General features: G+C 38.3%; 1 protein-coding gene across 1 annotated transcript; it reads right to left on the reverse strand.

Moving 5' to 3' along the window:
- Window positions 1–2367: 2367 nt before the first annotated feature.
- LOC149820437 (pleiotropic drug resistance protein 1-like) lies at window positions 2368–9966 on the reverse strand. Its single transcript, XM_089983120.1, has 24 exons — window positions 9415–9966; window positions 9189–9309; window positions 9010–9098; window positions 8846–8930; window positions 8592–8751; window positions 8434–8510; window positions 8045–8098; window positions 7871–7961; window positions 7454–7755; window positions 7027–7308; window positions 6613–6929; window positions 6242–6402; window positions 6015–6118; window positions 5778–5934; window positions 5574–5690; window positions 5357–5472; window positions 4926–5258; window positions 4523–4813; window positions 4243–4326; window positions 4029–4162; window positions 3637–3864; window positions 3381–3552; window positions 3012–3266; window positions 2368–2927 (listed from the first exon to the last, which is right to left on the reverse strand). Exons 1-24 carry the CDS (start codon window positions 9744–9746, stop codon window positions 2652–2654), a joined length of 4338 nt encoding a protein of 1445 aa, XP_089839246.1. The 5' UTR covers window positions 9747–9966; the 3' UTR covers window positions 2368–2651.
- Window positions 9967–27384: the final 17418 nt, after the last annotated feature.

The raw sequence follows: 27384 nt of genomic DNA on the forward strand, positions 1-27384 counted from the left end.
GTTGAGCTGTGTAGACTCAACACATTGTAGTTTTCCAAGTGTTCAATGATTTGTATTTCCTTGATTTTCATGTCGTAATGAGATGAATTCAGCTAAATCGAGTTGTTAACATCTTATATGAGTGTGTAGACTGGAGAATTGTGGATTTTGAAGAACTTGAAGAGTGAGGTACAAAGGAAGAATTGTTGAGACAATTTGGTTCACAAGACACCTACTTGGATAACCGACGAGTTGCACTCTTGTGAGGGTCACATTGGTGAGATTTTGGAATATCCGTGTGAGGGCTTATCAACTGGTAACAGAGAGACTTTGAAATCTCTCAATCTTGCCTTCAAACACTAAAGTATGCACAAAGTAAGGGATTTGCGGGTTTTATGCCCTTGCAGGAGCGTAACCAGGCGGTTGTAAGAAGGAATGGGCGGGTTGAGCATAGCCGTGACAAAGGACTTATATTCATTACTGAGTCCAATGAAGAGAGAAAAAACCTTGTGCTCATCGGTTTGTGGCTTGCCAATGGCAACAAGTTCATCGCATATATTTTTAAAAGAAGCCAAATATTCAGCCATACTTTGCGATCCTTTACGATGGGTCTGCATTTTTTGAATAAAAAAACATTCTCTTTCTTGAGAGTCAAGAGCGAAATTTTCTTCTAAGGTGGACCATACCTGTTGTGCAGTCTCTATCCCTACTACGAAGCCAAGAACTTCTTCGAATAAGGTACCTGTTAGCCATCCCCGCAATAGCCTGTCCCATCTTTTCCAAGCAGCAAAATCAGGATTGGGGACTTGCTTCTCATTGGTACCAGCAATATGTTTAGCAGGAGCTGGAGTAGACCCATCAATGAATCCTTGGAGGTCTTGTGACTCGATAAGCCTAAGAAGATGGGTTTTCCACAAGAGATAATTGGTGTAGGAAAGTTTAATTGATACGAAATTAGCGACATTAAGAGTCACTGGTTAAGAATATTTGGTTGTAACATTGGATTGGGAAGCCATGAAAGAAAAAGATAGAAGAAACCAGATACTCAAGCTGGTAATGGCTCTGATACCATGTGCAAAAAGGAACAGGTAGGTTTACGTGGTTTGGCTGTATGAGCCTACATCCACAGTAAGGTGGAGCATAAAATATATTCTTTATTAAGTTTTTGGGCTTCCCCTTTTACATTTTATAGAGCCATCATCTTTATCATCGGCTCTCTTGTCATCTTTATCATTACAATGGCTATTTGGATTACCTTTCACATTCTCCTTGATATTAGCTCCATGACACCCGCTGTTACCATCCTTGCTACTCTGATTTCCATGTTGGGGATTAACCTTATCGTTGGATTTTTCATTATCGTCTCTTGCATGATTATCGCTGGGATGACTTGGTGGAGAATGCTCACTAATAAGAACTATGTCACATAGACAGATTAAGGGTATTGGATGCAGCCCTGCGACAGCACATTCCAACTCTGCTCCGCACACATGCTTACAGCGAGCACACGGCTACAGCACAAAAGCTTCTATGGCAGGTTCCCAGATATGTGCATTTACTGTTGTGTACACCTCGCCTATGCATGTATAGAAGTTGTGTATTGTCGACAACTACTACACATGCCTTTGCAGCGTGCCTTATGAGCCATTTACACTGACAACTACCTACACTGAGCTACATATTGATGTTTGCCCAAACTGCTAGGTAGAACTGCAGGGTTATGTTGAATAATGAATACAGTAACAGCCAACACTACAACATTCAAGAGCTTCGGAACTTAGGAAACAACACTGATATTTGACCGAGGTGGAGGAGCTCAAATTCATTTTTCCCTCCATCTCAACACCCATACTAAGCAGATGCGAGCAGGTACAAGCTCAGCACTTTTCTTCAGTCAATGTTGTTTTTCATAGCAGTGTGATTAAATCTTAATCTTTTTTGCAGGTTGAAATTGCACGTTTAACATATACATATTGTACCACGTGAAGGTTAGAATATCACATACATATATAACATTATGTCCATGTTTCTTCTGTGGAATCAATGTACAATCCTCTCTCTCTCTCTCTCTCTCTCTCTATATATATATATATATATATATATATATATATATATATATATATATATATATATATATATATATATATAATCTTTGTGCAATGCATGAGCACATTACAAGTTAGTTTTAAAAGCTCAAATTCATGTGCAGTTAAGCTACCCTCCAAATGGTTGGTCATAGTGATCTTATAGAGTTAATTCTAGTCTCAAAGTATATTGTTCTGGAATAGATGATGTATATTGGGTCATGAGTGGCAAACACCCTTTGTGACTCAGCAGCATTGTCCATATGACAATCTGAAATTCTGAATGGCCTATACATTACATTGATTACAACATTCAAATATCATTCTCATTATCAAACCAACAGACAGTACTACAAATCCAAATAAAAAATAGCTCAAGGGCTCTACAACAAGCATCATGCAATCGCTAAACTGCGATCAAGTAGGAAGTCACTATACAAATCAATGTCAACAAAAAAGGGATAGAATTTACTCCTACAATTGCTGATATAACTAGATACAATCTCCTTCAGCTCACCACATATTCTTCCATTGCTGAATCAATCCATCTTACAATTATTTCAAGTTGGTTAAATATTCCGAGGGCTGTTATCTTCTCTCGAAGTTGAAAACCTTAACTGAGAAGGCAAAGACAAATGCAAACAGCAAGGAGAATCCCACAACCACTACTGACACCACACCCAAGAAGTCGTGACGGAAACCAAAGTAAGATCTTATGAAGTCCTCCACTGTTATGGTGGTTGTTGTGGAGGTGAGCATTTCTAGATTATTCTTTACATCACCAAACTGTGAAGCGACTAGCCCATACAAGGTCCAGGCAATAGGGCATGCCCAATAGTACCATCTCCACCACACTGGCATTAACTGAAAAGCATAGAACAGGTAATTTAACAAAACCATTCTGAAAAATATCTTACAGAATAAAGAGAAGTGCAGATGATCACGTACCGGACGTGGGATGAGGAAACCAGAAAAGAGGTTCCAAATTGCATAAAATGCAGAAGACACAATGGATGCGATGTGATGATTGGGAGTCATTGCAACTGTCATCATCCCATAGTAGGTGAAATACAGGAGTGTGAAGAACATGAAGAATAGGTACCAGAAAAACTTGGCAGCAGTCCATTCAAATCCTATCATTGCATATACTATAACCCCATAGACCAGAGTTTGAACGAAAATATATGGTATTTCAATAGCAGCCTGAAAATACATTACAATGTTTATTAGCTGTGGAAATGCAGAGATAATATGTACTTATTGTTAGTAAATATGACTAATATAGGGAGTCTTATGAATTAAAAGACAGGAGTTTACCTGTGCAAAAGCATATGGCAATGCTGAATACATTCCAGCAGCCCTCTCCCTATAGAAGACAGTTCTTTCAATGGCTACAACTGGTTGAACAGATGATCCATTGTTTATACCAATGAATAGAATGGCAGTATACATAGAGCCCATTGCGTTGAACAGATCCTGCTGCTTACTCCTGTGAAGAATATAAAAATCAGATATATATACTCTAGTTAGAAAACTTTATTACATGAAATACATTGAAGCAAATTCGTAATACCTTTTCATGCCAAGGTTCCAAAATATAGCCCCAAACATCAAGGCTATGATGGTTGTGAAGAAGAGCCGTATAGCTGTGTATGGGGGGTTACGCCAGTAAGACCAGTGCTGCTTCCATAGGCATGCTAAACACTGAGTGATGAAGGACTGCGAGTACTTTGTTGGGAAGTAGAGATCTTTAGAACCAGGTGGAGGTGAACTCAGTTCATTTATCACTGCTCTATTTCTCCTACAGAAATAAGAATATGAAATTGTATGGATGTTTTGTACAAGACATATGCTTAAATCATGAACATAACACCTCATGTTACTTCCAATGTGACTTGTGATTCACAACAAACTAAATCCATGTCATAGACAGACATAATACGAAGCATATAAGAGTATACTCACTGATACAGATTGGAGTTTCTGTATATCTCAGCAAAGTCTGCACAAAGAATGTGTTCTTGTGCTTCTGTTGTCACTTCCAGCATCCATGTTGCTGGATTGTACCTTTCTTTTATCTTGCTAACTCCATCAATTGCCTAGAAAAAACCACAACTTAATTTATATTTGGCACAAAGAAGAAGAAACAAATTTTGAGCACTAAATTAGTATGCCTCACCTCAAAGTATTCAATTAGGTGACATGAATGCTGGCCCAATGGACCTACATATATTTCCTCTCCACCTCTCTTCATTAGGAATAGCTGAAATTCATAAGAGAAGTTAATTCAAGTAGGGAAGAGGGTCAGTCTTCAAGAACTCACAACTAATATGCAGCTACTTGCATGTGCGCAGTTTGGCTAATTTCTTAACATAATGATTTCATTTCATTGTTAACAAGGCATGCATTGTCCATTGATAAAAGTTATGCATCTACAGAGACATCCCACTGTGTCTTACCTCATCAAATGCTTCAAATATGTCGATACTGGGTTGATGAATTGTGCACACCACAGTTCTTCCTGTATCAACTGTGTTTCTTATTGTTCTCATCACAATTGCTGCAGCTCTGGCATCAAGTCCAGAGGTTGGTTCATCCATGAATATTATGGAGGGATTAGCAACAAGCTCCACTGCAATTGTCAATCGTTTGCGTTGCTCGGTTGAGAGTCCATTTACACCAGGTAACCCCACAATGGATCCCCTCAATGATGTTAGTTCCACGAGTTCCATAACCTCCTCAACGAATAGCTGCACACATTGATCCTAGTAGTAAGATAAGAAGCACATTTTCCAGATGGATACTACAAGAAATGAAGATCATTCATGATACACTTGACAATTGCCAGTTCTAACTTCTAACCTTTCTTGTAGCAGAGTCAACTTCAGGAGGTAAACGAAGCCACGCCGAGTAAACAAGGGATTCATATACAGTAACATGGGGAGAATGGATGTCATTCTGCTCACAGTAGCCAGAAATACGAGCAAATGTTTCCTGTTTCTTTTGATAACCTGATATTTTGATGCTTCCTGTGATATATCCACCAGTTTTTCTTCCTGCTAACACATCCATTAATGTAGTCTTGCCAGCTCCACTTACACCCATCAAGGCTGTTAATACTCCAGGTCTGAAACACCCACTTACACCCTTTAAGAGCTCCAACTTGTCCTCCATAACACCTTGAGCTTTCATTTCCTACAGATTTCACATAAAAGACAATTCTGATATTAAAAATTGAAAAAAGAAAAGAATGCATCCAGATCACATAGTGTTTTCAGAAAATTTAGCTTTACCTGTGGCATGTTTACTGAGTATCTGATGTCATCAAAGGTGATGGATAGAGGTGTAAATGGAAGGACCATTCCTTTCTTTTGGCTATGAACAGATTCAGTAATATATTCTGGTTGATCTGGAGAAGACAGTTTCATATTTTATCAACTATTCATAGAAAGCACAGTGATTTGTTGCCAATTAAGAATAAAAACCTGGGATTGATCAGAGTCGGATTACCTTCAGGGATGTTCCTTACTCTTGAGGATAGTTCCAAATTTACATTTTCTCCAGTCAAATTAGCTTGTTTCTCCTTTAATGCTTCTTCAGATATAACTCCTTGTGATTTTCCAAAAGCTGCATGCACACAGCCATGGTGGGGCCAGCCTGATAAGTAACATTAAGGCCATGAATCCCATTACAGAAATTAAAACTGGAACTTACGTTTGAGATAAGCAAGAGCGATGGTAAACAGTCCATTGAAGAGTAAAGTGTATCCAAACAGTGCACCAACTCCAATCCAATACCAGTATCCTCGATGAAACATTCCACGTGCTTTCAAGACTGATACACCCAGTGACACATTTGAATTTGGTAGAACCTACAAATCAAATCGATTGAAGATGAAATGCAATTCTCAATGCAGCCATGATATGCTTCAGGATAGGATCAAAGACTTACTCGTCGCCAACTATTCCCAAGGAATTCATTCACAGAAATGGCAGTCTGCCCATACATAAGTGGTGAAATCCAGTAGCCCCAGATCCACCATCTCTTAATATCATCTGTTGCATATGAAGAAGATTCACTAAATAACTATAAAATTTAGGAAAATGCTTACATCTTAATAAAGAAGGATGTATCTACAAGAAAAGGAAAGAAAGAGAACAACCATATGGTAGCCTTACCCTTGGAGAGTATGAAACCACCAAGAACGATAATCACAAGCATTGCGAAGGATCCAAATGTATTTGAAATAATCAGGTCACGGCCCAAGGAAGCAATTAAACGGAAAAGACCAGATGCCATTTGGTTAATTGCTAGAAGCAGGAGAAATTGCCTGAACATCCTGTAGTTACAGCATGGGAGGGTGCTCATATTAGAACATTTTGTATTTGAATTGCATTAGATTCCAACTAAGGGAAGCAATAGATTAGTTTGTTTGGGTATTTATCATTTCTTATTCATACAATATTTTCTAGTTTATGCAAAAAATGTGAAAGAGGCCATGATTTAGTCAGAGACATAAATAATCTTCAAAATTAAATTGATGCATCACCTGCCAGCATTTGGATCAAAACCCACCACATAATAAGTCAAAAACACCCACACAGCAGCCTCAGCAATTGATACGGGAATGTTAGCAATCCATGCAGGGAGTGAATACGCCCATGCTGGATAGAAACGCAAGTCTCTTTGCTTATAAAAAACAGGCAGTCTTGCAATTGTCATAGAAAGCTCAGCAAAGCCATTGAACATAAGTGCGACTAGAGCAAAAAATAGAGCACCCAGATAAATTACTCCATCATTCACTGTGTTCCGGTGCATCTCAGTACGTAGAAAGAGTGTCATTGTAATAAAGCCGACGACTGTAAGCTGTATCAAAATTAAAATATATAAAATGATTGAGCAACTCATGGAAGATTGTTAAAATATTCTTCAGAATTGGAAGCAGACATCTATCACTGCTCACCTGCGACATTTTGAAAATATAGACAAAAGAATTCCTCTTCATTAGCAATACTTCCCTTGAGAAGCATGCTTTTAACAGCTCCTTCTTGCTAACACCATACTTGGAAGTTGTTAATGCAGCAAGATGGCTCTTGCTCTTGTCAAATGGTACACGAAGTTCAGCATCTAGTCTCTGTCCAATGTAAAATGAATGAAATGCCTCCGCAAATTTTTTTACAGGTATAAATCTGTAAGTTTCCTCATTGTGCATCCAGTACTGCCTCTGATCATTACGGGATGTTACCTAGTAAATTGATGGTAGATTACCTCATCAGAATGTTTCATACATATATACACATGCATATATTCAATAAAATGAGATATATTTATATTTTTCAATTACAGGAAATGGAATAGACTGTCAATCATGGAATCTTGGTAGAGCTTACTTCTTGTAGAAAATCTGCAACACCTTTCCTCTCAGGACACTTGAAGCCCACAGATTCAAAGAACTCAAGTATATGCTCACGAGGACCGTGGTATATGATGTGCCCATCAGATAGAAGAATGATGTCATCGAACAGCTCATAGGTCTCTGGTGCTGGCTGCAGCAAGGAAATAGCAGCTGTACCACCAAGAATATGAACATATTGTCTGATGGAATTCACAATTCTGTAAGTAGTGGAGCTATCTAAACCAGTTGAAATCTCATCCATGAATAGGGCTCTCGATGGTCCAACCATCATCTCTCCTGAAAAAGATCATGAATGAGCTACCATCGTAACTGACGTTGCTTGCTTGAAAAGGAAATTACTTAGATAATCATACACCTCCAATGTATCTTAAATTAGGCTTATTCTTTCTACCTGTTGTTACACGCTTCTTTTGTCCTCCAGAAATTCCTCTGAATATTTCGTTTCCAACCATGGTGTCAGAACACACATCTAGACCTAGTATCTGGTATTATAAACGATGTTACAGAAAATCGGGGAATATAGTTCATCTGGCAGATAACAAGGAAAGTCATTATTGACACCTACCTTTAGTAGATAGTCTGTCACTACATTGGCCTTCTGTCCTTCCAGTGATGAAGCCTACAACAGGTTGAAAGTTGAATCCGTGAAAATCTAAGCCTTATTACAGATTCCAGTTTTTTGTATTATCTACGTTTATCAAGTTGCACATGAATGTTTTTAGGTTTTTGGTGATTAAATTTGAGCTGATATATAGAATGATGCATGGTGCTTCTGTGAAGCAAGCATCAATCCTGTGAAACAAATATAGAAGAGCAAAGAAGCCAAAAAAAGCTTAGGGAATGAGAAATTTAAACATGATTTAGATGGGACCAATATGAAAAAGGAACGAAGAATGGAAAAGTAACATGAATGTAAATAGACATGGAGGGAAGTACATTGGATATGCATCCTACCTTCATGAAGATATCAAGATCAGGATCTGGCTTAATATTGGCCTCCTTTTCCCTTCTAGACAACTCTTCCAACATATCTGCCTCAAAGGAAATAAAATTAACACAAAAGAAATGCATAAAGCTTTATGTATTAAATCATTAACTTAAACTTTGCATACCATGACGGGAACCAACTCCTTGGCATCTAGCAGAGAAAGCTAATGTTTCCCGGACGGTCATTTCTCCGATATGGAGATCATGCTGGCTAATATATGCAGAGGTTCTCTGAGGAACAAACTCTTCAAAACCATGTCCATTATATGTTAATCTTCCGGACATCTAATGTTTCAAAAAAAATGGACAACCATCAGTTCTGAAACAAGTTTTACCATCTATTGCTATGAAATGAAGAACTGGATGGTTGCGTCAGTACCTTCAAACTTGAATCGAGCTTTCCTGCCAGAGCTAACAACAAAGTGGTCTTCCCAGAACTTGGTGGGCCTAAAACCAGCGTCATCCTGCAAATTATAAGCTAGCAAGTGAATAATTCTGACACCAAACACCTTTAGGGAAAAAGTAGATTGGTTTATTCGTTACCTTTCAGGTCTTATGATTCCACTGACATTATGAAGAATGGACAACAGTTTCTTCTTCTTTGGAAGAATATGGAGGAAGTTTAAGGAACTCTTTCCATGCAAAATTCAGAAAATTCGTAAGTCATTAAGTCGATTTTGTCCCTTCTCATCTATTATAGATTGGTGCAAATTTATAATTACCTCTAGCACATTGACAACAGAATTCACCAAAGTGGGCAGTCCTCTGCTACCAACATAAACTTCTGCATCAACATTCAAATTCTCGAACCTAACTTCGATCTTCGGCATATCAATTCCAACTCTGAAACCCCACAGCATTAAGAAGCAAAAACACTCATTAAAATCCAGGACATGAAGGACTAATTTGATATGAAAACATCCATCTTGAAATAATCTCACAAATTACCGATCGATTCGGTCTTTGAGCTTGACAAGGAACTTCTCGTTGTCTTCTTCTGCAACTCTGACGAGCCTGCTCAGCAAATTCTGCCTCTCCTGAAGCCCAATCTTGAGGATATCCACTTCTGTGAGCCCGCCACCTTGATGTTCACTGAGAATCCCCTTCCTGATCCGGTCATAGGTGGGCAGCTTCTCGAGGGCTGCCCACCTGAGCGCTTCCTCGTCATCCTCTTCTCTTGAAGACCTGGAGAAAGCACCACTACCACTGTTCCTCCACACAGTAGATGACCCCATTGCTCTAAGACTCCCAACTCTATAAATATCACTCCCTGTCTCCATTGCTCTAGACCACTAGGAGCTCCAATCTCCAACACCAACACCAACAAACTAAATCTCTATATGAAGAATGACTTGGAACACACACACAGATCCAAAGATCAACTTAGATATGATGAAATCATGGCACCCAAAGTGAAGAGGGCTGTCCTCCCCTTCTTATATTGGTGGAGAGAGAGAGAGATCCAAAGATCAACTTAGATATGATGAAATCTTGGTACCCAAGGAGAAGAAGGCTGTCCTCCCCTTCTTATATTGGTGGAGAGAGAGAGAGAGGGGTGTGTGTGTTGGGGGGAGGTTTCCCGGAAGGCAACGGCTCTTTTCTTCCGGGTATTTGGGTGCCGGGAATGACGCGCATCTTTTGAATGCTTATAGCCCTTCTAGAAACTCTCTCTCTCTCTCGCTCAAAATCTAACACCCTAAGATTGACCCACACAGTGCATTTGAACGTGGTAACTTGGACTAGGCCCATTTAAAGATTGGATCATGTTCCAATCTTGACTTGATTAGCCTAGACAACGGATCACATTTCGGGACCCAATGGTCTCATCCCCAACCTCAAGTACAGAATCTACGACGTACATTGCACTACCCTGATTGGATTCATGTTGATATGAGATAACAATACTATGGATCCGCTTATATCAAATTGGGTATTGCATAGACCCAGTAAGATCTAGATCAGCCTCATCATAGGATCTGGCATATTCAAAAGGCCACATCTGGATTAGGGATATTTCTTCATCTGGATCTGACCACGTATGCAGCTGGGCTCGGACCCTTATCCTGCAGAATTCATTCCCTTTGCAGCCCCGATCCATGACTTGAGTACACATGACCTTTACACATGGGCAATAATAGGGCTGGACGGCCCAGATAGCTTGATTTTGAACTAGGACTCAATCTGAACTGGGCTTAGGCTTAGCCAAGATTTTGGCAAGCTCTTCAAGAGCTAGGCTGCAGCCTGACTCTGTCTGGCCTAACTAGCCCAATTTTATATATATATATATATATATATATATATATATATATATATATATATATATATATATATATATATATATATATAAGGTGGTTATGTACCGTGATATCATATGGTGGTACACTCTTGTTTGTATGGATTCAGTCATATAGATCTAACCATATGAAAGTATTTAACATGGTTTATTTATTATATTAGAAAGTTTTATCATGTTATAAGATCTCATTTTTAGACAATGAACATTAATGGCTCACAATTCATGAAAATAAGGGTGGTTTAAAAATGGTATAAAATATCATATTTCAGTCAACTTTAACACATAAAATCATAAATAAAACATGTTAATCATGATCCAAAGGTTAGATTTTTCATTTGAAGCTTGGATATATATAAATCAAGTGTGGTGGTAGACACTACTCAACAAGAAGGTGTCATATCCATTGGGGGCATGCGCAGAGCCTATAGGATGAATCAAAAGATTACCATACACATCACTTGGATGGAGATGGAAAAGCAAAAAAATATGAGAAGGGGCAGCAGCAGGTTGGATTCTCCAACTTTTGTAAATGAACCTGCTCAATCCCAATTGTTCCATTTGGATTGGAGAACAAGGCATTCTAGTGAACAAGCTTTATAATAGGATCATGGTCGTCTTAATCGTCTGGACGGAAGAGATGATACTTTTAACTTTACCTCTTCGTACCCTTCTAAGGTAGTTCATGGCATCCGTGAAAAAGTCTTTAGTGAAAAAAAACCTGGTATATATATATATATATATATATATATATGTGTGTGTGTGTGTGTGTGTGTGTGTGTGTGTGAAACCGCTTTAGGCTAATTAAGCCCGACCCATGCCGGGCTTAAACCTGGCCCAGCCGGTTGATGGGCTGGATCAGCCCGTTGATGAGCTGGATCAGCCCAGTCTGGCTTGTTGTCCAGCCCTAGTTCAAAGCTTGTTCAAAGGCCAAGTAACTCAACACTGAATTCCGGAACAAGTTCAAGCTGGGTTATGCCTATTCGGACCCATCTAGCAACGTGGATAATTAAATTGGATTAAGAGTCAAAATAGGCAACTGGGGTCCAGATCCAGGTACATAAAACTGGTGACTCAGATCCAAATTTAGGATCTCAGGCTCTCATTAAGTCATCTGGATGTTTTAACTTTCAACGCGATGAATTATTGGGGGCGGCCAAGGGAATTCAGTTGACTGGGAATTATTGGGGCGGCCAAGGGAATTCAATTGACTGGAAAGCATGCCAAAAGTCATTCAACACCAAACCTTGCTTGGCCAACCAAAGTCAGCTTGTGATTACGTACAAATAACATTCAAGGCGTGCGTTGGGATTCACATGGACCATGTTTAAATTTTTTTTCATTTATTCCTTTCTCACAAAAACGGTAGAAAAGATGCCCTTTTTCGGATGAATGGGCATTTTCTCATTAAAGGTCACTTCAATTTAAGCTACGAAACTCCAAACTACCAGCATTTATAATTAGAAAATTGAATCTTGCTTCGTCCTTTTCAATGGCACCCAATATTTTCCATTGTTGGATTGTCTGCAGCGTCAGCTGGAGGCTTAGGCCTCAAATAAATAAATAAATAAATATATATATATATATATATATATATATATATATATATATATATATATATATATATATATATATATATATATATATATAACGACTTATATTTCACCTGCTGAAGGTCTCCAATGAAACGTGACACGTGCATGTGCCTTCTACTGAAGGCTCCAATGAAAACATATATATATATATATTGAAAAAAATGTGCCGCCAATAAAATATGCCTAAGTCTTCAACTTCTCTTAAGCAGTCCTTGATTGTCTGCATATGAAAGAAAATTGTAAGATTATTAGCTAAATGGTAAATCCCTTGTCAAATTATTTTTAATCACTCCTCACTTTTTAAATACTATATCATGCATGTGTTTTTTCAACATAGAAAGTTGGGGTTAGGTGTTGGATTTAAAAATTCATCAAAAACTAAAAGATGATTGAATACATGTTCTCATTACATCGTCGAATTGAAACTAAAATATAACTTAATGCGCAAGCGTACCTGAATTCATAAGCGCTCTGATAGATCGTTGACGAGTATGATCTTCCAGAACCTCTATATGTGACCATTTTTCTTTATCTAAACCTAATGAGAGAAATACTGAATTCGCTTTTTTATTATGAGGAGTCTGAAGAGAGGGTCATTATATAAGGTTTGAGGATCATAACCTAATGTATTTATGAGTCTATCTCCAATTCAGCTCATTACAGAATTATAAACAAGGCAAATCTCTTCATATAATGTACAATATCATACAAGATATCATAGGATCCAACCGAATTAGATCACATAAATCAGGCTTGAACCTAAGATAATTTTACGATGTGTAGTTCAATGTATGTACGCCCACACGATTTTCTAATAATCTCCCACTTGGGCTATATACGTAACCTTATAATCACACATTGTAACCTTATGAGCTCAAAAATATTGCTTTATCAATTAATATCTCTACCAATTTGGTCCATTGATCATGTCAACATAGAACCAAAGTGGTCTTCATTGCGAATAGTATAATTAGACCCATCAATAATCATGTATATCGACACAACCAAATGGCATGGATCAAGTATGGATGTGAAGCATGAAAATTACATGCAATGTGATCAAACATGCCTATTTCCAACTGGTCATTCCTGAAAACTTTAGTGAGATCACAACATAATGAGTACAAAATGAAATTAAAACTTTATCTTTATACCAAAGTGGCAAAATAAACTTTATTATATCATAGAACATTCAAATACAAACTCTCATTAAACCAGCATATCATAGAATGATAAAACACCCATGCGAGCAGTATACTTATGAAAGACCTTGGGTGACAAACCTTTAGTAAGCGGATCTACAATCATGGAGTTTGTGCCAATATGTTCTATCGATATTTGACAATTTTGTACTTTTTCTTTAACAACAAGGAACTTAATGTCAATATGATTAGACTTCGATGAGCTCCTATTGTTATTGGAATATAACACTGATGAATTATTGTCACAAAATAACTTTAGTGGTCTTTCAACGTTATCCAAAATCTGCAGCCTTGCGACAAAATTACGTAGCCATATCCCATGGTTGGATGCCTCGTAGCAAGCTACGAATTCTGCTGCCATGGTAGAAGAAGCAATGGGTGTCTGCTTGACACTCCTTCAAGAAATAACTCTCCCGGTCAAAAGAAAAACATAGCCCGATGTGGGTCTACGATTGTCTTGGCATCTTGCAAAGTTAGAATCAGAATACCCAATGATCTTCAACTGATCTGACTTCCTGTATGCGAGCATGTAACCTTTTGTTCTTTGCAAATACCGCATAACCCGTTTGACTGTTTTCCAATGATTCATACCTGGGTTACTAAGATATTTACCTAACATCCCAATAATGTACGTTAAATCCAGACACGTACATACCTGAGCATACATAAGACTCTCCATAGCAGATACATAGAGAATCTGTTTCATAACCTTAATTTCATACTAGTGTTTGGGGCACTGAGCGAGACTAAACTTGTCTCCTTTAGCAACAGGAGTATCACCTGGTTTGCAATCCTTCATGTCATACCTTTTAAGGATCCTTTCGATATAGCTCTTTTATGATAATCTAAGAATACACCGAGAACGGTATCGATGTATTTGAATCCATAATACAAAAGCGGCATCTTTAAGATCTTTCATTTCAAATTTCTTTGTTAAAAATCTCTTCATTTATGGTAGTATGCCTATATAATTATTGGTAAGCAATATGTCAGCCACATACAAAACTAGAAAAATAAATTTACGCCCACTGAATTTATGATACATGCATTCATCAACCACATTCATCTCAAAACCAAACAAGATGATAACTTGATGAAATTTATGATACCATTGACGTGATGCTTGCTTAAGTCTATAGATAGATTTTTTTAGTTTGCAAATCATTTTTTTGGCATCGCCTGAGACAAAATATTTTAGTTGAACCATATATATTGTCTCATGGATGTCCCCATTAAGGAATGTGGTTTTATCATCCACCTGATACAACTCTAAGGCATAATGAGTCAAAAGATTCATCATAATCTTAAAAGAGTCTTTGGTAGAAACTGGAAAGAAAGTCTCTGTGTAGTCAATGACTTTTCTTTGAGTAAACCCTTTTGCAACAAGACGTGCCTTATATCTTTCCACATTACCTTTTGAATCTCTCTTTATTTTAAATATCCATTTGCAACCAATGAGTTTCACACCTTCAGGTAATGGGACAAGATCACACACGTCGTTGTCCCTCATGGATTTAATGTCCTCATGCATTGTTTTAATCCACTTTTGAGAGTTAGAACTTTGTGTGACTTGATAGAAGTTGATTGGATCATCTTCCATTAGGCCAGTATCACCCTCATGTTCTTGTAGAAAAATAATATAATCATCTGAAATTGCCTTTCTTCTATTTCTAGTGGATTTCTTTAATGACACTGGTTCTTGAGGTATTTCTTGAGGTTGTTGAGTTTGAATTCTATGAGTAAAAACTTGATTTTGGATAGGGAGATTTAAAGTATTACCTTGATCCAAATTTGTGAGAACAATGTCAGGAATAGAAATCTGATCATTGTGATCTACAACTGTAAGAAGAGAAAGAGACTTTTCTTTAAAAGCAATATATTTTACTTTATCACTCTCCCAAACCTATCACCCTCAAAGAAACAAACATTTTTTATTTCAAAAAAGGACTTATTCATAGGGTCATAAAACTTATAGCCCCTAGACCTTTTAGAATACCTAACGAAATAATAACTAACCGTTCTGGAGTCTAGTTTCTTTTCATATGGCCTGTAAGGCTTAGCCTGAGATGGGCATCCCTAAATATGAAAATATTTCATACTAAGATTTCAGTATATTCACAATTCATATGAGATCTTGGTTACTGCTTTAGAGGGTACTCTATTCAAAGCATAAGTTGCAGTTTTTAATGTTTCTTCCCAGAGAGACTCTGGTAAGGTAGAATGAGAAATTATACTCCTTACTATATCCTTAAGAGCCCTATTTCGTCTTTCAACAAAATCATTCATGCTAGGAGTGCCTGACATAGTATATTGAGAGACAATTTCATGTTCCTCTAAGAATTTAGCAAAAAGCCCTAGACGTTGTTTACCTGATTCATCATATCTGCCATAATACTCACCATCGTGGTCATATCTAATGGCCTTAATATTTTTGATATGTTGGTTTTCAACTTCGGCCTTAAACGATTTAAAAATATCCAGGGACTAAGACTTTTATAAATTAAATATAGATACCCATAACGAGAATAGTCATCTATGAACGTAATAAAATATTGTTGACCATTCCAACAAGCTGTAGAGAATGGTCTACAAATATCTGTATGGATTAGTTCTAAGATGTTTGTTCTCCTTTCGGTACCTAATTTCTTTATATTTGTTTATTTTCCTTTTATATGCTCAACACAAACCTGAAAGTCAGTGAAATCACGAAAATCAAGAATTTCACTCGACACAAGACTTTCAATTCTTTGTTTAGAAATATAACCCAAGAGCTTATGTCATAACAGAGCAGAATTTTTTTTTATTAATTTTCATTTTGTACCACGAGAACTTAAATGCAAGGTTTCATTAAATGAGGCAACAATATTAAGCAATTAAAATTTATCAACCGTAGATAAAGAACCAATCCCAATAAGATTTAAATCAATAAACAATTTAAATTTATTATTTTTAAATAAAAAAATAACCATATTTATCTAAAATAGAAATAGAAATATAAACCAAATTCTACATAAAAGATGGCACAATAAATGTTTCTTTCAAATTTAAATAATTTGCAGTCTTAAATAGCAACCAAAATGTCTCTATTGTCTCAACTTTAACTGTTTTGTCATCGCCCACATAGATGAATCTTTCAGCATCAATTGGTGGCCATCAACTTAGGCAACCCTGCATAGACATACTTATGTGAGTGGTAGCACCAAAATCTATCCACCAAGTGTGTTTGGTACATAAGTCAAATTAACTTTAGAACAAACCAAAGTAAGGAGCGTACTTTTCTTTTCACGCCATGCATGATACTTGGTACAGTTCTTCTTCATGCGACCCTTCTCTTTCTAAAATAAATAACTAGACTTTGGGTCCTCATGTCTTTTATGTTTCTTCTGTTATTGAGGGTCAACTGTAGCTTCTTTAGTTCTTTTTTTTCTTAAACCTATCCTTAGAGGTTACTGCCAAATGAGCAATCTCAGTCTTCTCTTGCTTCATCCTATTCTCTTCTTGCACAGTGTAAAATAAGTTCATTAAGAGTTCATTTTTCCTTCTGGCAGTTATAACTGATCTTAAACTGACTGTATTGTATAAGAGGGGATATCAAAACCAAGTGCACAAGTAAGTCTTAGACAACTCTAACTTTAATGCCTTGAGTTTAGAAGCAAGATGATACATCTCCATGATATACTCCTGAATGTTTTCTTTGCCCTTATACCTCATTGAGACAAGACTCGAAAGGAGAGTACTTTTCTCAACCTTTTTATTTTTTGCAAAACGCTTTTCAATTTCTTCAAAAAAATGTTTGGCATTTACCTCTTCGGACATGGTGTCCCTGAATGATTCAGAAATTACACGTTTCATGATCATGAGACTCATGCGATTAGATCGATCCCACTGCTTGGAGTTCTTTTTATCCTCAGTAGAACTCTTATCCATAAGAGCTGATGGTTGATCTTCTCGTAGTGCAAGATCAAAATCCATACATCCAAGAACAATCATAACATTTTCTTTCTAGTTATTGAAATTGGAATCGCTCAAAATAGGGATAGAATTAATGTTTGTAGATATTGTAAAAGCAGAGGTACTAACTGAATAAAGAACAAACAAACTCACGATTAACATATATTTTCACATGCAATAACACAAAATAATATATTTAAATAGTGGTAAACCCATTACAAGATACCCAACACAACATTGATACTTAGTCTTTGGAAATAAGTGTCAACTTGTAAGTGATACTCTCAATACAGTAATCAAAACATGAACAATTAGACCTGTCAAACAACGAGTCTTTCTTTGGACCGACTCATTATTTACATGAAAATTTGAATAATTATCCCATATTTATTACTGAAAGTATATATTTGGGCTTGGCCAAATAGTAATCTTCCTTTGGACCGATTACTATTCGCATGAATCGCAAACATATAAATATCACAATATCCAAAATGAACAAATCTATACAATAGAGGTTACTTTGGCAACATATTGATTCAACTAATTCAATTTAGAATATTGGACCCAGAAAAATTTCAAATAATACCAACGTTTAAATATGCCAATAAGTACACATATAAATAAAGCAAGCACAATAATATACATGGGCCGAAAAGTAACCAAATGTCGATCGACCAAAGTGACCCGTAATGCATGCCAAATAGCTCTATAAAATTCTTCTTATTTTTTTTTATAAGGCATAGTGCACAGGTCCGACCAATGGGGTCTGGTCCAACTCACCTACGGGTCCCAAAGTAGGTCTAACCTGATCCGGATCAAATCCAACAACTATGGGTGGTCGGCTGCTGGTCAAAAATATTGGATCGGGCCTAACCAGGCCCAACTCATAAATAGGTCTAACCCGGTTCAATCCCTCAACTAAATGGGGCTGAATAAGATAATTAGACTATTACCCATCTGAATGTGACTACAAACTGGCCCGACTTCAAACTGGGTGCCGAACCAAAATTGGGTCATGCATGGGATCTAAACCCATAGGAGCATAGGACCAAACAAGTCTAGTGCAAGAAGGTCGAACTGACCAAGGGCACCTGGGCAGATTACCCAAAATGAGACAGTTGATCCGGTCCTATGCACAAAGGTTTACTCTGGTAAAGCACAAGACAGAACCAACCCTATACCCAGAGGCCGTATCAGCCAGGACCATATGGCCAGATCGGGCACTAGACAAAATCCTGACCTGACCCATATATGTTGGCTGAAGGCCAAACCAAACCAGACATAATGGCCGAATCAGCCCAGTACCAAAAATTTGACTTCGTCTGCAGAAGGGCCAAACCGACTTGTTGAAACGATACGGTGTCGAATCACTCGAGTCGCTGGTTCCGCTAAAGGCCAAACCATTTTGAGTTATATTGCATCATTTGAAGGTGGAACTAGCTTATTTGTCTGGACTCCTCACCAGAAATCCAGAATAGTCGTCAGTTCCGATATCCGACAATATATGGAACCCAAAAACAGGTTGCCATCGGTGGAGGGTCGAAGTAAATCCTGACAACACCCGAAAACCAGTCCTGATTTGTTGGTGAGCCGAAAGCATCCGCTGATGATCAAAGTCGACCCTGTATGCCGACAGATTTAGGTCTTAACAAGTGTTCACCCTCCCATCGTCCGACAATGGCCAAATCCGACCAGAGTGTCATCGACTCCAACGAGTCTAACGATGCTCGAATCTGACTTGGGTGCTGATGATTCTATATACGCCGAATGAACAAAACCTTAATAGCATCTCAATTGTCGCCAGTCCTAGAGTGTCTGACGACAATCGATATATGCTATGAGTGTCGTCAACAAGAAAAGAGAGCCTCGATTATCGCTGACCTTGGGAGCATTTGACGATGATGTCAAACAAGGCCACTGAAAAAATTTGCCTGAACAGATCATTCACTTGCCTGTGTCGTGCGATAATCGAAGTAGCCAAACGCCTATTCCAACAGATCTGAATGGGCATCAACCCTGGCTGTTCGACGATCGGATATAACGTCCGTCCATCCGGTGATTTGAATATAGGGGAAGGGTCGGGTAGCCCTTCCATCTGATTGGCAGCCTAATGAAGGTTTCAATGGCCCTTCCTGCTCAGTAATCCAAATGAGGACATAACCCCATGTCGCTCAGCAACGATCCACAATAACAATGGATCATTGCCAAAAAAATAAGGAAAATACAAAATATATGAAATTATATTTTTTTTCAACAATTCAATAAGAACATGATCGCTTTGATACCAATTGCTGGATTTAAAAATCTATCGAAAACTAAAAGAGGATCGAATACATATTCTCGTTAAACCGTCAAAATTAAAACTGAAATAGAACTTAATGCGGAAGCGTACCTGAATCCATAAGCACTCTGGTAGATTGTTGATAGGTATGATATTTTAGAACCTCTGTTTATGGTCATTTTCCTTTCTTTAAACCTAATAAGAGAGACTAAATTTTCTTTTTGATTATGGAAAGTATAAAGAGAGGGCCATTATATAAGGTTTGAAGACAATAACCTAATGTGTTTAAGAGTTTGTCTCCAATTCAGCCCATCATAAAATTGTAGATAGGACATGACTCTACATATAGTATATCATACCATATGAGATATCATAGAGCCCAACTAGATTATATCACATAAATCGAGCCTGAATCTAAGACAGTTTTACGATGTGTGGTTCAATGTATGTAGGCCCACACAATTTTCTAACATTAGGTAGACCCCTATCAATTATACAACCATACCATTTGGGGTTCTAACTTGCAATGTCCCAACATAAGGTGACATACACTGACTGCTCGTGCTAGTCGAGCTGAGCCGTTGATACCATATCATGCATGTTGCTCCTAATGGTGTTTGTTATTACATGCTGTTGGGCAGAATCAGAATTCTAACTTAGGGTGGGCACAAATACTAAGTACTTTTTTATTTTTTATAATTTATTTATTTTTTCAAAATTTTAATAAATGTTTGAATCTTGAAAACATTAAATCAACTGATTCAGCCCTATACAATTCGAGCTTGATCGGCAGATTCTCTGAATCTATTTGAAAATCGATTAGGCTCAGAATGTCGATGGCTGCCTACAAAGGCTCCTATGCTCAGCTAGTAGAGGCGACTCAACGGTTGAGTTTTAAGCCAATGAACACATGAGCAAAGCAGTTTTTCTCTAGTCATTTGAAAAGAAAGGGGCCCCAACAACCCAGGTGAATCCATGATGTATGAAACCTGAACATGTCCTATTGAATCTTTTAGCTTTCTTGACCTAACATAGATTTGCTCTGTATATGTGGTAACGCTGAATTAGTATGATGACACCATATGAGGTATGCAATAAGGTTACCATTGCATTTTTACGAAATTCCTTTTCCCATCAGTTTCATGAGGAACCGAGTCATTTTAATACGGCTGTTATAAAAAAAAAAAACCATGGGTAAATGGTAATGGGTAGGTGTCAATGGGTTGGACCTCCACCAAAATTAACACTTCATTTGGGTGAAAAGCTTTAAAACATCATTGTCTATGCCAAAAATGTCTTTGAGAAAGATCTAATAGATTTTGGATAAAAGGCATTATTGTTTCAAGAAAACAGACGTTTAGATTAAAATCCTTAGAATATGATTGGTCAAAATTGGGCTGCCTAGGGATGCCCGACTTGGTTAGCTCGATCGATAACAAAGTAGACATCAATTTTGGAAGATAAGAAACAATCTTTAAAAAAACTTGATCTTTTCAAAAGGATTTTTGACCAATGACCTGAAATAGGTCCATACCCGAATCCTATTAGGAGGGGTTGGTATGGGATCGGATCGGATCTGATCAGATCTTTTATAAGAAAAACCATACATCCATACCCAGTACAATAATATATTTTAAAGTTTTTTACGTTGAAAAATTATGGATCTTAAACAAAACTCGGGTCATATCCGGGTTTGGCATAAAAGTTCATAAACCATACCTGGCTTGTTTAATAATTGGACTTCATGGGTCCAACCCAAATAGTTAATGGGACCCCTTTCTTTGTTAACAAACACTGACCCTTATCAGATCTGGTATGGGTCAGGATGGGGTCATACCCGACCCATTGAGCCTACAAGGGCTCCACATTAAAACCGAGATCTCGTGTGAAATGTGACTGTACCAAAAACATGTGCCCCGCCATCTTCTTGGAATTATTCCTGTCTAGTCCAAACGTTGGGCCCCATAAAAAATATAGTGAGGATCTGTTCAGGGCGACCTCTGATGGTAACCCGTCAGAGGTCAGCAGATGCCATCCAAAACACTATGGTTGGGCTCAGCATCTCCTAGATTACGCCCATGGAATTTGAACCTAGACAGTCCGTCAAACGGTCCAGGCTCCATCCCACTACGCCAAGCCCCTTGGGTCATCATCCTAGGCAGCATTTTCCAACGAAGAAAACATGTCGGGCCCCACAGCTGCCCAATTGGTCGTGAGTCATGCATTTTATACTGAAAACCTTTCCCAAATAAATGGGCCCATTCATTTATATTATCAAAAAGGGGTTGGTTGTTGAATCCACAAAGATAGTGTATAGTTTCAATTAAAAGATTACCTGCAACAATGAAGTAAACTTTTTAATGCTACTGAAATCCTGCCATTTGAGAGCAAGCAGGTGAAATCCATGAGAGAAGAGGACCTGGTGAAGCAGCAAGCAGGTGTGCTGTTCTTGATTAAGACCCGGGTCCAGACCTGAAGGTCCAATTAATACATAGATCCAGGTATAGTTTGTCCAGACCCGAACCTGACCCAAGTTCCACCCACACATTTTCAATGTCAAAATGATAAAAAATATGGTTTTATCAGTTATGGTCCTGGTTTGGTTCATGTAGTTCTTATCGGGTCTGGGTATACTTTTTTTTTTATAGTAGACCCAAAAATCTGGTACAAGTCTTGTTTCACTTGGGTCTGAACCAAACCCTACCCGTTGACAACCCTAGTTTTAAAGGTATGTCCTGTATCCCCTATTATGCAATGAGAAAACCGAATTCAGATCCATTCTCTCTAAGCATCTCATGATAAGGCCAGGAGACTAACACAGAAAGGAAAGATGGCTTCTTAGAAATATAAGACATGAGATTAAATTACTGTGGGACCTAAGATTTAAAAAAATTACCAGTTGTTACCTTTATTATGGTTGGTAGCTCTTGAGTCACTATCATAACTGAGAGGGGCCTCGGGTTCGAATCTAGGAAAGTTATCCTCCTCAAGCTTGCTTATATATAGTAAAAAAATAGATAGACAGTTAGATACCGTTGTAAAGCTTATTTTGTCTCTTCTTAAAGATCACGGTGTGAGTTAGGTTTGGTCAGTGGTGTGATTTCTTGCGTGTGAAAACGTGTTCACAAGTTAGGTGTATAGAAAGACAGGTAATAATTGCTATCACCGGTTCCACTTTCGTACGTTTGTGTTGTCCTGGGAAAATACCCTAGTTGTGATTAGGACTGGACAATGGGTGGGCCCAGCTGGTTTAGTGGACGAGCTTGATAGGGCCACCCAGTTGATCAAGCCCGACCTATTGACCAACTGGGTCAGGCTCGGGTCTAATATAAAGTCCGGACCCTTTTAGTGGACGAGCTTGATAAGGCCACCCAGTTGGTCAAGCCCCACCTATTGACCAACTGGGTCTGGCTCGGTTCTATTATAAACTCCACCCCTTGCCCCTTAAGCTCATGGCCTAATTCAGATCGGGTTGGGCCAGGTTACAAGTCATAGTCAGAATATTTTTCATTTGTTTCCTTGAATTCATAAGTTCTTTTAACAAAAAATTTAAAAATGCAAAATAATAGATGGAATCTAATATGGATCCATCCCAATAGAAGAGCCAAGTAGGCTAGCCATCCAAGTTAGGTGCATGTATCACCACATGAGGAGGAATGCCCGATCTTGTAGCCAGGGGAGTTCCCCTGTTTTCTGAAATCGAAGGCTAGTTTCTCAAAGAAAAATCGTTTGCTTGTAGATTTTCGCATCTCTCACCACAAGTTGCTACTCACTGAAAGCTCTGCTCATTGACGCCTTCCCTACCCTTCAAACCCGATTCTCTCTCTCATTCCCCTCGCTCTCTCTGTTTCTTAGGGGTTCCCTGGCCCACTCGCTGAAACCTACTCACTGGCTCGTCCAAGCTAGGGATGGCAGTGGACCGGGAGAAAGTGGGCCCCCCGCCCCGCCTCGCCCCGTTTGGACCGGGGATGAAGGGTATGAAACGGGGATGGAGGCGGGGACGAAGGTTAAAATCCATCCCCGTCCGGGGGTGGAGGCGGGGATGGACGTGCACTTTTCCCCGCCCCGCCCCCGCCACGATCCCCACCTCATCCCCGCCCCAACCACTTTTCCCCGCAATATCCCCGCCCCGCCTCATCCTTGAACGGGGATGGAGGACATGAAACGGGGATGAAGGCGGGGGTGGAGGATAAAATCCATCCCCGCCAGGGAGGCGGGGCGGGGTGGAGGATAAAATCTTGAGGCGGGGCAGGGGTGGAGACCTTGTCCCCTGCCCCACCTCACCCCACCCCACCCCACCGCCATCCCTAGTCCAAGCTTCTTGGCATACCAGTCATGCTTGTAGCAAGACCCAATCGCCAGAAGCCCCCTGCTCGCCCAAACCCACTCGCCTTACCTCTATCACGCTCACCCCTACTCACCAAAGCCCCTGCACACTCACCTAAACCCACTCAGCTTGAGTTCGATGACCCATTAAGGTGCTTCATGGGAATCACACAGCTAAGCAAGTGGGCAGCCCTACTATGGGGTCCTGTTCAGGGCATTTTTCTACTTTGTATATTATTTATTCTTGTCTTTGTTGCTCAATTGTTGCAAAACATATTTTTTAGTTGTAACACATCACTGGATAATTATGTTAGATTAATATTGTGTATTTTCAAATCATTGGCCATATTGGTCATTATGTTGTAAGCATGCTTAGTTAAGTTTAGGTTTAGGTAAAAATCAAAATTGGGTACGTTCAAACTGTTTGGAAGAAATATGTCAATTTTAGAGGGATGATTTCAGACACCTTGAACTAGGTACAAACCAAATTTCAAGATCTGGTGACACAAGGACGAGTCAGTACGATTTTAAAAATGAAATGGACAGCCAAAACATATCAGAATCAGACTGTATTTTGAGAGAGTCACATCTGACTTGTAAAATTTATATCTCTATACAAGGACCTTATAAAATCAAGATTGGACGGTTCAAACTAGATATCCTAAGATAGATTGAAACCAAATTTGATACCCAAGGTGTTCACATTTTAGGTTTGGCGATATTTGAAAGTTAGACTAATATTAGGGTTTTATAGGGTTCAGGTTTTTAAGGTTCTAAGTTGGATTTGGTTCAACTTACTTGACTTAGGTTAGGTCAACTAGGGTCTGCTATATGGTTTGAGCTTCACAGAATTGGCTTGTTGAAAATGCAAAGATGTTGTAGGAGTTGATGCAATTCACCTGATGTAGGTGGGTCTTGGCTGCAACCTTGTTATATTTTCGTGAGCTAAACCACAAGGGTCATCACACTAAGTTTGGGCAGGAAAAACCCTGAAGAGAATGAAAGACGAGTCAGGATGAGCGATTGATAGGTGATAATTTTGGAGACTGCAATTTTTCTCTGAGATAAGCGATGATCTTAAAAACTATCATCTGTGATTGAAAATATTCTTTCATATTGTTATCAATTCCAACATCCCGTGACCCAGCAGCTTCTCCACCTCATAGCGACCTAGAAGGAGCTGCTTCTTCACCCCTCCCATTTTCTCCTTCGCCATTCCCCCTACCCCAACCCTATATACCGAACCACATAAAACTTATCTTGAGTACATACATGCGTGTGTTTTTTTTTCATGAGAAACCAAAAACTACCGCATGATTGGCTAAGCTTGTTGTACTTGTTTTTTCAACGGTGAGTGGTGCACTCCCTGTGCCAATGTGCTTCATCATGAGCAAGCGACATAATGCCCTTGTCCTCAATCATGTACACGACCTCTTCTTCTCATGCACGTCCTCTTCTTGCCATTTTAACATTATACTCTCTCGTGGACAAGGAGACCTGAGGTTTTTATACCAAAGAGCTCATGAGAGAGGTGGTTTTAACTGATTATCTGACCAAAAAAGTTTATTTAGAAGTGAGTAAAGAAAAGAAGTAAGAGAGAGAGGGGGTGTTGAATGTTAGTGTGTGCTTGGGTCCTTAGTCAAAGATCAAAATTGTCTTGTAATTAGATGCCTTGGCTAATTTAGTAAAAAAGTTGTGTATAGAGATTTCAGGGGCAAGGTTGGCATTGCATAATAATATATGGATAGGATGGGCACGTTAGTTTATTTAATGTGTTGTGAATGTAGTGGGCTTATGCAAGTAGTTGGTATGTAAAGGGTCCATGTGGAGGTTGCAGGTATGTAAAGAGTCCATGAGTTGCATAAGGTCTATAAAAGTGAATGCAATAGTAGGTCATTAGTGGATACTTAATGGATTTTTGTAGTTAGCATGGAGGCCAAGAGTCATTGTAATAATGTTAGAAGTGTGTAGAAAGACTCTGGACACTATATAATCCATTATGAATGTAATTTTCATGAAATAGATTGAAAGATGTGAGGAATAAAGAAGATTTTCCATTCTTCTTTCCTTATTTTTCTCTATTGAGTTGGGCATTTATCTTCTTGATTAAGGGTTGGGTTTTCTCCATAAGAGGGTCCTAAAATGTGCATGTTTCTTGGTGATATTCTTCTTCTTTGAAAGAAAATTTCACCAGTGGACATCAAGATGGAAAATCGGATTCACTGATTTCATGTTAACTCTTTGCTATATGGAACTTAGGTCCTACCATACTCAAAAACAGCCTAATTTGCCAACTAGCCAAGTTGTCATAGCCAACTAAAGATGATACGTAGGCACCTCTTAAATGAGATATTAATTAAGATTTTAGTAGACCTTTCAGGCATACGCTGATTGAATTAAAGTTATCCCTAGCCATCCAACCCTAAAGATGAGACATCAAATTTTAAAGCCCTAGGCCCATAACAAACAACCAAATACATATAATTTTTGCAAATTGCTATTTGAAGTCCGAGCATTTATAGGTGGAAAAAATCATATCTTAACTGGGGTTTGATACGGTTGGGAAACAAGACGAGCAGCTCGGTGTTTGGCTCGGCTCATGTAGGTTTGTTTTATATATATTATACATTTTCTTTGAAAGACAAGCTGGGCAGACCCTACCAATTATTAACTCTCCAAAATCCTAAACTTGTAAACTTTTTTTAAAAAAATTGAAGCTTTGCAATCAATTCTTTTTTAGAGTTTAAAATAATAGTTCTACCGAAAAACAATGTTTAAAAGAACAAGTCAATGGACCTTGGGTGCATTACTGGTGAACTTTCCTTTACACAATGAATTTGTATTTTCATAAAATCATTAAAATCACACACATTCAAAACAAGGTTTTTGATAATTAAGTTTAAACAAAATTATTATAAAAGAAACTCTTATACAAAATTATAAAATGTGTTCAAGAGCAAAACAATTAAGAGAGTGTGAGTTTTTTATATCATCATGTCATCGCCTGTCACATCAACCTAATCATCACCTGTATCCCATAAAACTGGTCAGACTTATGAAAGCTTGGTAGGTGCATAAATATCAAAAGTCAGAACAAGACTAACATATACATTATTTAACAACATGTAGTTTCAGAATAAGTAAAAATAAGCATAGTGAACTTGTTTCGATAATTACTAACCTGTGAGTACGCACATGATAAAACGTAGAAACAATTGAGATTGTCCGAGGGTTTATTATTCTATGTATTTTGATACTTCGAACCACTAA

The sequence above is a fragment of the Nuphar pumila genome, chromosome 12, assembly GCF_984573655.1.
Source record: "Nuphar pumila chromosome 12, dmNupPumi1.hap1.1, whole genome shotgun sequence".
Lineage (NCBI taxonomy): Eukaryota > Viridiplantae > Streptophyta > Magnoliopsida > Nymphaeales > Nymphaeaceae > Nuphar > Nuphar pumila.

Bases quoted from the DNA above. Each gene is read 5' to 3' on its own strand.
- LOC149820437 (XM_089983120.1), bottom strand. From the start codon at position 9,746: ATGGAGACAGGGAGTGATATTTATAGAGTTGGGAGTCTTAGAGCAATG. The intron at 5,935-6,014 runs GTAAGTCTTTGA...TTTGATTTGTAG, and splicing joins TTGGGAATAGTTGGCGACGA to GTTCTACCAAATTCAAATGT. The intron at 4,814-4,925 runs GTTAGAAGTTAG...CAATGTGTGCAG, and splicing joins TTGACTCTGCTACAAGAAAG to CTATTCGTTGAGGAGGTTAT.